Source organism: Poecilia reticulata, linkage group LG14 (genome assembly GCF_000633615.1).
Source record: "Poecilia reticulata strain Guanapo linkage group LG14, Guppy_female_1.0+MT, whole genome shotgun sequence".
Classification (NCBI taxonomy): Eukaryota; Metazoa; Chordata; class Actinopteri; order Cyprinodontiformes; family Poeciliidae; genus Poecilia; species Poecilia reticulata.
The window spans coordinates 13,134,952-13,148,067 of NC_024344.1; the positions used below are offsets into that span (position 1 = coordinate 13,134,952).

General features: G+C 39.1%; 1 protein-coding gene across 4 annotated transcripts; it reads left to right on the plus strand.

Moving 5' to 3' along the window:
* Positions 1-2,396: 2,396 nt before the first annotated feature.
* Positions 2,397-12,850, plus strand: LOC103475874 (protocadherin alpha-C2-like). 4 transcript variants are annotated; one of them, XM_008427813.2, is made up of 3 exons: positions 2,397-4,993; positions 6,346-6,382; positions 8,268-12,850. In XM_008427813.2, the coding sequence occupies exons 1-2, from the start codon at positions 2,576-2,578 to the stop codon at positions 6,355-6,357; spliced, it is 2,430 nt and encodes an 809-aa protein (XP_008426035.1). In that variant the 5' UTR covers positions 2,397-2,575; the 3' UTR covers positions 6,358-6,382; positions 8,268-12,850. The 4 variants fall into 4 exon arrangements, with proteins under 4 accessions (XP_008426035.1, XP_008426036.1, XP_008426033.1 ...); XM_008427814.2 differs by having other exon boundaries at positions 8,271-12,850; XM_008427811.2 differs by lacking the exon at positions 6,346-6,382.
* Positions 12,851-13,116: the final 266 nt, after the last annotated feature.

Sequence of the window (13,116 nt, forward strand, 5' to 3'; positions counted from 1 at the left end):
TCTACCAACTGCGCCACTGTGCAGCCCAGAGTTTGATATATTTTAATATAATTTAGACAGACATAGATTATAGATAAAATATTATTATTATTATTATTATTATTATTATTATTATTATTATTATTATTAGTAGTAGTAGTAGTAGTAGTAGTAGTAGTAGTAGTAGTAGTAGTAGTAGTAGTAGTAGCTGCAAAACGTTTGAATAGATAGATGCATTTCCTTGCAGTGCCACTAGATGGCAGAAAGGCATCGTAATGGTTGCAACAATATTTCATAGACTTTCAGCTGCATATCTTACGCTGCCTTTCTTGCAATTCGCAACCAGAAATTTTTCAACCCGAATGCAGATTTTATGCGTTACATTTTCAAAATGCTGTTGCCATTTAGTCTCTGAAATGTTCAAGTCATCATGACATAATCATTTAATAGAAGAAGAAAAAAAATTGTAACATGAGCAGTATGTTTTAATTTAAATTCACTATTGATTTTTATGAGGTGGATTTGTACGAGAAAAAAAACTAGTAGTAAGAATAAAAGTAGGCTAAGAGATCTCCGAAAACAAAATACCATAATCTAAGGAAGTTTAAGAGAACATGAGAAGTAAAGTTATTGACATTAGTCAGTCTTGGAATGACTGCAAAACCATTTCTAAGGCATTGGGATTCCATGCGGCGGATGACAGTGAGAGCAATAACCTACATAAATAGAAAATATGGAGCGGTGGTGAAACTTCTAAGATCTTCAAACGTTTCTACAAAAATCCCTCCGAGAGAGAATCAAGGACTCATCCAGAAGGTCACATAGAGCAGGGGTGTCAAACTCCAGTCCTGAAGGGCCGCTGTCCTGCAGTTTTTAGATGTGCCACAGGTACAAAACACCTGAATCAAATGGCTTAATTATACCTCCTCAGTTCTCCAGAGCCTTGCTAATGACCTAATTATTCTATTCAGGTGTGGTGCAGCAGAGGCACATCTAAAAGTTGCAGGACACCGGCCCTCGAGGACTGGAGTTTGACACCCCTGACATAGAGCGTCTAAAACTGGACGGATAGCTTCCCTAATCTCTCCAATTGTACTTTGTAAACTGCTACAGCGCAGTTTACAAAGACAATGTGAACAATAGAGTCCAGGCTGCTGTCACAGACAAACTGTTTGATGACAAGTCAGTCATATTGCCTTCTTTGTTATCTTGTGTTATTTTGTCAAAGCAGAGAGGCTGTTCATACTGCGGAGGATTTGTGGGTATTTACAATAAACTGATACAGATACAGGCAGCATCTTGTTCAGCTGCATTGCGACATCCTCAGTAACATTATAAATGGGAATGTAATCACTCTAAACCTTCATAAATGGAAAACAAGCAAGAAATGATCAGAGGAACTTTGTTATGATGAATTTGACCCTAAACGCTTTAATGAAGACCTGTCCTGATGTTTGTAATTACAAAATCTGAGGAACTAGTTATTAGACTGAGAAAAGCTAAAGCAGCTAAACTGGACTACCCATAGACAGATTAAATTTAATAAGAGAAAAGACGGTGGGGACGAGGGGGAAGATGGAGCTGGGAGTGGGAAAGTTGATGAATAAAAAAAAAAATACATGAGCAATATTTGTTTCCATGTGATGTTTGAAGTTTTTTGCAAATAAAAATCTAAAAATTGTGGTAGCATTAATATAACTCCAACCATTTTGGTCTTTCTTCTTTGGAAATTATCCTAAATTTGATGGAAATGGTCTGTAAAAATCAATTTTAAAGTCTTCACACAGACTGAATTAGGTCTGATCTTTAATTCAACCGTTCGGATACAAAAATCCAGTTTGATCTAAACAATTCATTTGTAGCTCTTGCTGCATTTTTCTGTTGTTGTTGTTCTGCATAAAGCTTAACTTCAGTCTATTGTAGGCATTTCTGTCCAGTGTTTTACTACGTTTGAACTCAATTTACTAATTTCTTTTTTTTTTTTTGATTCAGAGTGAAGTCAGTTGGCGACATATTCAGATGCAACACCTATCCGATTATATTGTAAAAGAAAAAGAAACATGATGCGAGAGCGAATATAAAGTATATATGTTTACTAAACAATGAATGAAAGAACAATAACAAAGTTCAAGTTTCAGTCGAGATTTTGTCAAGGTACTGTAAAATAAAAATGTGTATTTTGTGTGTTACTGTAAGATCTTTAAATATGTGCAGGTTCTATTTTCTGGTTAAGTAGTTTAAATAAATTGAAACAAAACAGTTTGAAAACATACTATTGAAACATAAATGATTATGTTGTTTTTTTATGTAAAGGTATTTTTGCTTCAGTGCAGCTATTTTGATAGGCACCATTTGGTGATTTAAAAAAAAAAAAAAAAAAAAAAAAAGCCCCGCTACCTCCTGGATCTGTGTTACGCCCCTGCGTTGGCTGTCAGCGCGCACACCGCTCCTCCAGCGGCTCCACACCTCAGATGGCCTGCTGCAGCGGCTGCTACAACTCGCGGAGGCTAGAAATGTCACCGGTGATCCTTTGCACGAAGACAACACGGTCGTAAGAACAGATTTGTGACATTTATCTCTTGTGTTAACGCTAACAATGGCGCTTAATCGTGCAACTACACGGACTCGTTCGTTCGTGGCCGCTCTCACGGTTTTTGTCGCGCTGTGGGGATCTGCGCTCTCCATCACCCGCTACTCCATACCGGAGGAGATGGAAGAGGGTTCCTTTGTTGCCAACCTGGCCTCAGACCTGGGTCTGGACGTACGCAGCTTGCTGGAGCGCAATGCGAAGCTCGATGTCATTCACAGCAAAAATTACCTCGACATTAACAAAGACACGGGGGAGCTGGTCATCCGCGAGAAGATGGACCGGGAGAGCATATGCATGACTAAAACAACCTCATGYTTCCTGAAAATGGATGTCATACTCTCCAACCCCGTTCGCATTTTCAACATCGAGCTGGAGATCTTGGACATCAACGACAACGCGCCCGTTTTTCGTCGGAAGACAATGCACTTGGACGTTTCTGAGGCAACCCCTCCCGGTGAGAGATTCTCCCTGACCAACGCCGTGGATGCGGATGTGGGGGCGAATTCGGTCAAGACCTACTACCTGAGCGAAAGCAAATACTTCAGCATTGACATCCAGACGGGCAGCGACGGCTCCAAATACGTAGATCTAGTGCTCGACGGCAAACTGGACAGAGAGGAGCATGCGATTCACAATTTGATTTTAACTGCGGTGGATGGAGGTGTGCCTCCCCGCTCTGGTACGGCCAGCATAATTATTAACGTGCTGGACATCAATGATAACGCCCCCACGTTCAGTCAGCCCGTTTTTGCTGTCAACGTTTCGGAGAACTCTCCAGCGGGGACGGTGGTGATGACATTAAACGCGACTGATTTAGACGAAGGCACAAACGCGAAATTGATATACTCGTATACCCTGTACACTTCGGAGAAGACGCAGGAGCTCTTCTCCCTAGATCCACAGTCAGGCGAGATCAAAGTGAAGGGGGTGATCGATTATGAAGAGAGTCAGAGTTTTGAGATGTACATTCAGGCTCAGGACAGAGGGGCAAACCCGCTGTCAGGACACTGCAAAGTGATGGTTTACATCACAGACCTAAATGATAACTACCCAGAGGTGACCATCAAGTCCCTGAAGAGGTCGGTGGCCGAAGATGTCTCGGTGGGGACACTGATTGCTGTGGTGAGCGTCAGTGATAGAGATTCTGGAGACAATGGCGCCGTAGACCTCCACCTGAACCAGAAGGAAGCCTTACCCTTTCGTCTGAACAAGTCCTCAGAAGGTTACTTCGAATTGCTGGTGTCGAAACCGCTGGACCGAGAAGTCAAAGGCAAATACGACATCAAACTAATAGTGACAGACAGAGGCTTCCCAGCCCTGTCTGAGAATGAAACCATCACCTTGGAGATCCTGGATGTCAACGACAACGCACCCATGTTCTCTCAGTCCTTCTACACAATCCATGTTATGGAGAACAATCCACCTGGAGCGTTATTGACATCCCTAAGTGCACATGACCCAGATTTGAATGAAAACCAGTACTTGGTTTATTTCATAATGGAAAAAGAGATAGTTAACATGTCTGTATCCATGCTTTTCTCCATCAATCCTGAGAACGGGGACCTCTATGGCCTTAAGACCTTTGACTATGAGAGAGAGAAGGAGTTCCTGTTCCACATTGAGGCCAGGGACTCTGGTGTCCCCMCTCTGAGCAGCAATGTGACGGTTCACATTGTCATCCTGGACCAAAATGACAACACTCCCCTCATTGTATCACCATGGCGAGCGCACGGCTCAGTTGTTGAGGAGGTCATACCAAGGTCCACAGAGAAAGGTCATTTGGTGGCCAAAGTGGTTGCCGTTGATGCGGACTCTGAGCAGAATGCCAGAGTCACCTACCAGCTACTGCAGATCAGTGACTCAACTCTCTTCAGCCTGGATCAGTACAACGGAGAGATCCGAACGACAAGGATGTTCAGCTACAGAGACCCAAGGCAGCAGAGGCTGGTAGTTGTTGCAAAAGACAATGGACAACCTGCTTTGTCTGCCACTGTTACCATCAAGATATCAACGGTGGAGCACGCCATGACCTTCTTAGAGACAACAGAGCTACCATTAGAGAACGAAGTCTTCACCAACCTAAACCTGTACCTTGTAATTGGTTTAGGAGCTGTGTCCTTTCTGTTGTTGATAACCATCTTGGTTATCATCGTTCTCAAATGTCAAAAGCCAAAGCCAAAGGCCATCAAGATGCCCCCAGCCAACAGAAATAGCCTGATTAGCCAGAGAAGCTCCACCATCGCAGATTCCACCCTGATCTCCAGTGATGCCTACTGGTATAGCTTGTTCCTCGCAGAAACCAGGAAGGGCAAGGTGGTGGTGAGACAACCAATCATTCCCAAAGGAGCAGGATATTTTGTATCCAGCATACCCAGGAGCATAGGCCCAAGTGAAACCACAGACTCCAGAGCATCCACACTGGAGGTATGTTGAATTGGTAGATAGCCTTTGATATCACAGGGTATACTGTTATATAAAAAATGTTCTTGCATGTATTTTGTCTCTCCTCCTCCTTTGTAATGGAGGTTTGTTAGTACCCTACTTTTCAAACACAGGGTCACAGCGGTATATACCTTTCCCTGTACAAACAGCTCACTGAGTTATGATCATTTTGTTTCGCTATTCAAGTTGTGCCACACACAATTTTTTTTTTTTTTTGTTTAAGTAGTAGTATTGAATATTTCAGCTTTTGAAATACTGTTTTAACTGTTTTATGCTAAGGTTGAAAATTACTTGAGAATATTAATAGCTATGGTATCAAATGAAACTGTAAAATGTCTGAGCTGGTGATTGTGGTGGGAAATGTTTATACTGCTGCAACCTTAGCAACATTTGCAAATTAGAAAAACATTTTTTGAGTGCTTAAAATCAACATCGAGGGTTTTTCAGGGTAACATATGTATGGTACGGGATTCCATCCATCCATCCATCCATCCATCCATCCATCCATCCATCCATCAAACAAAAATATGCAGGATCCCTGAAATTTGACCTCTCTATAACATATGCTTTTATTGTATTTCCTTCAGAGGTATTGTGTTTAATCAACTYCGTACATCTGACATCTCACTTATTGAAGAAGATTTCCATAATTCCTCTGAGATCCCGTTATTTTTAAAATTACACTACAAAGGTTTTGATGTACAGTACAGCAAGTGATGCGCAATGTCAAAGCCGGCTCCACCCTTACACTTTAATGCATGTACCATATTGAGAAATATCGAACAGTTCTCTGTTCGAAACACAGTTTCTAACAGAGTCCTGCTGATTTTGATTCAAACTATCTGCATTTTTAGCCATAATTAGGCCAAGATCTCCCCCCTCCTTCCATCCACCTCCCAAATCTGCAAGTGTTTGATGTCTTATGTGGTATGTAGGTCATGTATTGCAGATACATAACACACAATCGCAGCGAGAGTAGTAGGCGTATGAGGGGGAGCACTACAAAGAAGCCCAGAGTTGGAGGGGGTTCTCTGAGGACAAGAGATAGAGCTGCACTAAATGAGATCCGTTATAAATTTCAAGCAGCACTCTGGTGCACAGCAGACCGTCGTCGGTGTATATGTGCCGAGAACCATCCAGATGTTGTTTATTTTTCCTACAGCTGGTGCTACAAAGCAAGCTAAGCCAAGCGGTGCTCCGAAAGAATCAACAATATAAATATGCAAGCACAGGTGCAGATGGAGGGCGAGGTTGCAGTTGTGCATGATGTATCTGTATTGTGCATTTGCGTGTCACACATCCCACTGAACTTGTTTCTTCTTTCTGTTCTTAAGTACTCAAAATGAAAGGAAGTCCATTCTACAACTGGAGGTATGCTGGTTGCTAACTACAATCTGTAGAGCCACTATTATTTTGTAGAYATTCACTGTCCGTTTCTACTTCATATTCATTCTTGGTTAGACTAAAACAAAAGCAAGAAAGAGAAATGAACTGCCACAGTTTCCAGTGCAAATCTTCTGTGTTATCCTTWTTTCCGTCAACATATTTTCCCGATTAAGTAGAACAGAATCCAATATTTCTGCTTACGCTTCRGTCAAAATGTCCCCTTACAAACACAACAATCTGTTCCAATCTAATTCTAACGTGAGCACTCAGAGGGGAATTGRCTTGTCTATCAAGCRAGAAACCAGCTTATATTGAGAACTGAGATTAGACTAAAATTGGCTGCCGGTCAGATTCATGTCGTGCACATSTCTCTGTGATGGCGCTGACTGAAAAAGAGATTAAGGACTGAATTGTCTCAGCCAATTGTCAGGWAACAAGGTCATCTGTTCGTTTAAACAACGCCTTTGTCAAAACATGTTTGTAATGTGTCAGAATTGCAAATTTGAGACAATTTCAATCTGAAGTTGTTTGTAATAGGGTTGAGTGTTATTAACACCTTAATGACTTTATATTTCTCAAAACATTTTAGCATGAAAGGCTTRTGATGTTATCATARGACACCATGAAATTKAGTGCRTTTTAAACAATTCTGATATTGTTATTTCATAAAATTAAAGGTGCTACAAGAATATATTGCAGTACCTTTTTTTYMWWWKGGRWKKWAWTYMAMYWAAAAAAAAAATTATAATGACCCAAAGGTTTATGATTATGTGCTTTTCTATATACACATTTTTCTCTTAAGAAATATTTCCATTTTTCGTCAGGACGCCAAGTTACATCAAGAAGTTAGCTTTTTATAATCTGCACACAGCAAGTTCATTTAATTACATGTTTGAATTAGTAATATTTATGATCTCATTATTTTCACRRATCATTAATTGGACTGTATCGTCAAAWATAATTCAGTTGCCGCTCAAACCTACCCATCCTGCTCTGCCTGAAAGAACTGGGTYTTTGTTGTTCTTTTTGCAAAAGAAGTACTCCCATGAAATTCTGAAAAAGTACACAGTAGCTTTGCATGCAATATTTGTCAAGGGGGTTGTGACAAGAAGGGGTCAACAAGGCTGAGAACAAAATTACATGCAACTGTAAAGGAGAATTAGTTTTTGCACTTTGGGTCAACAATGCAGAGCCTTAAGATGGTTTAAACTGCCTGTTAAGGCATATTAAGGTATATTTTGTATTTGAAGTAATAAAATAGGCATTTATAAGGGGGGAATCTCAACAGGTAGAGATTCCCCCCCTTGCTTGTGGGCGTCTGTGTACTGTTTTTAATCATTAAAATTCAAGAGAGAAAAGCAGATTGGAAATAATAGCCTTTCATGCCTTAACGTAACCATACCTTTGCAGACTTAAACATAGTATTTCAAACAAAGCTGTTGCTATTTTCAGAGTTGAGGTATATGGCATATCACCCAATCCTAGCTTGCAGTCTTGACTCCAGAATTAGACATAGTGATGGCTGCTTGTGCATGCTTAAACAGTATCATCTGTGTGCTAATTGAACAAAAGCCATATATTTTCTTCTTTATTTCTATTAGTGACCTTGAGACATTTTCTTTTGATAAACTAAACCGCAAAATAAAATAACCAATAAGTCGTTAAAATAAAGAAGCAAAAATCATTGATATCCCCCCCTCCCCCGTAATTCTGAATGACCCGTAAGTCCAACRAAATGATATTGATGGTGGCAGTAACCAGTCGCAATCCACTGTTGCATGAGTGAGGACTTTCTAAAACTTTATATCGAGGCTTGTTTGGTTTCTAATACCATGTTTTTGTTTGTTTTTTTTTTCATTTCTTTTTTCAGCAGCAGCAGCCCAGAAGAGAGCTGCGGTGATGTAATCGTCTCTTCCTGGGAGTCTCTGGCTGAAACCTTCCAGGGGCTTGCAAAGAAGATAAACAGTTTTCTATCGTCAGTCCCTCTGCTCCAGCTCCTGATTTCCCCTGTTTCCTTTAATCCCACACACCAACAATCAATCAGTATTCACCACATCCTTCTACCAGTGTGTTTTGTTTTTTGGGTTTTTTTTGTGCTCTTAGGTAGGAATACTTTCTCTTAACTAGCATTTGGACAAACCACAAACGAGCTGGAGTGCATTGACTCCAGAACATCACTAAAGACTCCCAGTGGATGCATTTGCCTTTTTTGTCCAGGTTTTACCATGGGTTGTAGGTTTAGAAGCCATCAGTTGTCTAAAATATACCTAAGTTGCCATAAAGTTGTTGTTGTTGTTTTTTTAATGCTGGAGTTTGAAACAACACGCCTAATCATAAATATACACACGTATCAGGGTGAATAAGCTTCTTCCATCTGATGAATCCATTATTGTAGCTGGTTATAACATTCAGGCCTGAAACTAGGTGTTTTGGGGGGTTTTTTGTCCTATTTTGTWAGGAGAATCTTTCTGTTTGATAAGACTCAAACTTTTACCTAGTAATAATCAGTGATTCAGTTTTAGGTCTTCTTTTTTTTTATATATATATACAATGTCGTGGTTAACAAGTTTTGAATGTCTATAGAAGAAAATGTCAAAAAAGAATGAAAGAAAACAGGTAAACRTCAATGAAAAACAAAAAAACCCAAAAGCTTTCCCTTCTTATTATTTGATTGTAGTTCAAATATGAGTCGTTGTGAGGGTGGACAAGATAAAACGCTCCCAACAATAGATGTGCAATCGGTGCAAGACATGCGTTTCTGGAGAGTAGTTTACATCCACTCATCACCATACCTGATGTTAATTATGGAGTTTTATTGATTTATTTGAACAGTTTGTTTTTATTGATTTATTTTTATCTGGTCAGGGGAGATCATCACTGAGAGATGATTTGACAAAAAGCTTGACTTTGTTGTGGRTGGTTTCTTATAATTTGACTCAAATATGCTCATACACAGCCCAACAACATGTCCCTGTGTTGTTGGCCTTGAAAAGCTTACACTTACTCCCAACATTCTCATTTTTCTTAATATTACAATAAATTAGTCTCCTACCAAAGATTGTAAAAAATTTCAGTCGAGCCTGAAGGTGGTAATTTCGGAGTATAATGGAGCTSTCAGAACAGTTTTGGTGGTTCTTTGGTTCTTGACGATTGCAGTTAACGTCTTTTTAATCTTAGAGTTTCAGTTTGTTTAATGGGGTTAAAATTTGGAAGCAGGTTAGAGTTCAGGTGGGTAAATCAACCCCAAAAACACAAGGTAACTACATTGGTAAGTCTTTTTTTAAGCTTCCCGATTGACCTTTTGAAACCCCGAAATGAAACCGATTGAAAATTTGTAGACAAAACTAAAAAAAAAACTTGGTTTGTGCCAGAATATTAGTGTTGAGTTATTTATAATTTTTTGTTATAATTTTTTGTTATAATTTTTTCAGTGGCAGAGCCTTTCATAGGCATGGCCAGACTGAGACCGTATCACTGAGAGSTGGCCAACAGCAGATCTGTGCGGGAGCCATTTTGGAGCACATCATGCGTATTTTCCAAATAATTCCTGAAAAGCAGAAAATATTTTCTTGAAACAAATAAATATACCTTATTTTTATAAAAACATGCTGTCCAACCATCTACTGCTGCCGCCGACTGTTTTGGAGGGGAACTGCTTTTTTCAGAGGCGTGCTCTGCTGGTGAGTTCCCTCCCCGTGGGAACGACCACCATCGGCTCCGCCCCTGCTGCGCGGATTAGCAGAAGTCCAAAATAAAATTTCTGCTCCTAATTAATGTACTAATTTTATTTTATTCCTTTTATTTATCCAACTTAAAATAAAACTGTTCAAATGCATCACTATAAACCAAAAATGTACGTTAGTCAAGTTTGTGATGATTGCATGTAAACGTTTAACAGTAACTGCACATTGCAATGCAATGCAAACTCTCAACTTTCTAAGCAAAATCAAAAAGTGTTGTACATTTATGAACAATCAGTTCATCTCTTCCTGTTGAGGTGAGAGGAAGCTTGACGGTGACAATTACAWCGTTTTGCCAGAGGGAAGAGCTTCATAAATGCGTCATTCGCAAACAGTAAAGCGATTCGACTGAAAATCAAATGTTTCTTTTAGAAGCAATTTCCTCAAAAAAAAAAAAAAAACTGTTAAAGAAATGATTTTAGGAAATACACAACTGGTAGAAGAAAAAAAAAAGAAAGATGATATATGAGGTCATAATCTAAAGTAAAATATAAATAATCATAAATATGTTTAATAGCCAGAGTAAAACTATAAAAAAAGAAGAAGAAGAAGTAATAATCTTGACCAGTGTATGATCGGAGGTAGCGGCAAGATGTTCTTTGATAAATATTAATGTTTTTTATATATATTTTATGTAGTAACTTTTATTGCTGCTTTTGTGAGCTTCTTAAAGGACATTTTGTTGCATATTTATAGTGTAGTGCCGTCGTTTTAGTTGTGTACATGCATAAAAAAACGGAGTAAGAAAACATTTTATGACCTCAAAGGCAGTGCTGCCGCACCGCCTTCAAGTCCAGGACTTCAATTTCTCTGTAACAGGAAGCTTATTAAGAGYGCTAATTAGGCTGCTGAATGATCAAATGTAATCGGCGTTGAGTTTAGGGAGGCTGGATTAGGGGAGGAAAGAGAACATTGTGTTAATTACAGCGACAGTATTCCTGTAGTGACTCTGCTGACAGTGCATAAAATGTATTAAGCGGATGACAGCGGTTTGAATTTGGGATATGCACGGAATCTAAATGTGATCCCATGCAGCACTCCTGCGGAAATGCAGCRAAGGGGGAATATTTCTGGATGTATCCGGCTTCACGCTCTGAGTCAGTGAAATGTTACCCCCCCCACCCCCCTGGCCTCTTATTTTCTTCTTTTTCGTGCTGCTCACCTTTGAAAGCATCTAGCTGGCTGCTTGTCAGCCTGAACATGTCGCATAATGAGGGTCAAGTGCATGTTAGATGTGCAATCAGTGGCAGAACTGATTGATTCCAACAGTGTTAATGCAGTTATCGGGTTGCACATATGATGAGCTCCTCGCGTGCCTTCTGCCTTGTACAAGATGACTGTTGACAAATGTAACAATAGCATTTCGTGCACACTAAAAACTGCTGGGTTTTTTTTTTTTTTTTTTTTTTTTTTTTTAAACTGGAGCTCCGTAAATTATGGGCTTGATTTAACACATTAACACCATAACTCAATAGGTTTGAGTTATGGGTTTGACTTCACATACTGGGTTTTTACCCAGTGTTTTTGTTAATACTACCAATGATTTTTCCTGATGGCATAAACACAACAAACTAGAAAATAAAATAAAATAAAATCTATAAACGTATTTCAAAGTTAAAACAGAATCTCATGAAAATTTAAAGCAGATTCTATGAATATGGCAAATTATTTTGGTCAAAGCATCAAATTTCAACACAGCTAGAAGTATCATTCACCAAACAATAACTATAGATTCAGTGAGGTAACACAGCATCAACCCAGTATTTTGGTCACAACTCCAAAACATGGCAAAATKAATTTAAACAAAACAATTATTGTTATTTGAACACATTGCAAAAAAAAAAAAAAAAAAAAAAAAAGCAAACATAAAAACTTTATGGCCAGTTCCTTGATTAAAATGTGAAGGTTGAACACAGTTAGCACTAGCCAGTGAGCAAAACATTTTTTTTATTGTGAACTGCTCATTAATACAACACATTGCCATTGTTATACATTCTATTTTTATAGTCTTAAATTGTCCAGTTAATTTCTGTGGAGGAGATTCRGTGAATTCTGATTCATTATTCGAAATGTTCGACCGTGAAAACATGACGAGTCTCTTCCTGACGTCTACTGAAACCCGATTTTTAACCTGACGTCGATATGACCCGACTTCTGTTCCAGCAGAATAAACCCATAAAAGAGGAAAAATAACCCAGCAGTTTTTTTGTTTGTTTTTTTTTTCTTTTATGTGTAATCGATTCGTTTTTCCCAGGTTACAGTATCTTGAGCTGCTTGTTGGATAGGCACCTTTAGACTCAGAACAGGGGTTCTGTTACGAACCAATAGACGCATTAATTGTAAATTAAACTGCTTTATACTTTGTGTTTTTATACAACATACCTTTTTGATATCTTCTGTATTCACTGTGATTGAATGGCACAGGGGATGCTTGTGCTCAGTGTAGTAGGCTGTAAGTGAGTTAATTGTCTCTTTCTTTGTTTTCTGTTTTGCTTTTCCTAGCAGCTACTTTGCCGTTCATACTGTACAGAAAGCTTCAAGAGTTGTACCAAACGCTCTCCGGTTTCATCCCGCTTCGCCAATCAGAGACAGTATGAGTGAGAATGGGCTTTCTTTACTTTCATGTCTTGTTAATTGACCGGTTTTGATGTCGCTTATTGGGTTTTAATGTAACGCCTGATTATGCTAGTTTGAATAAAGATTTTTAATCCATCTCTCGGTTGTGTCTGTGATAGAAATGTATTGCAGAAGTCATCAAAAGTGACTTCTTAAAATGCGCCGCCCCTCTCTGCCCCCCCATCCCCCCTTCTCTCCCTTGCTATTCCTCTGAAATTTCCTCACACATGGAGTTTGACCCACTTTCTCTTTATAAAGCTCTGTACTAATTCTTCGAAATTAAAAACTATATAAAGGAGATGGAATTTCAGGAGCAGACAAATAGGACTCTTCCAGTCTGTTTGTTGTGAGCCACACAGGGCT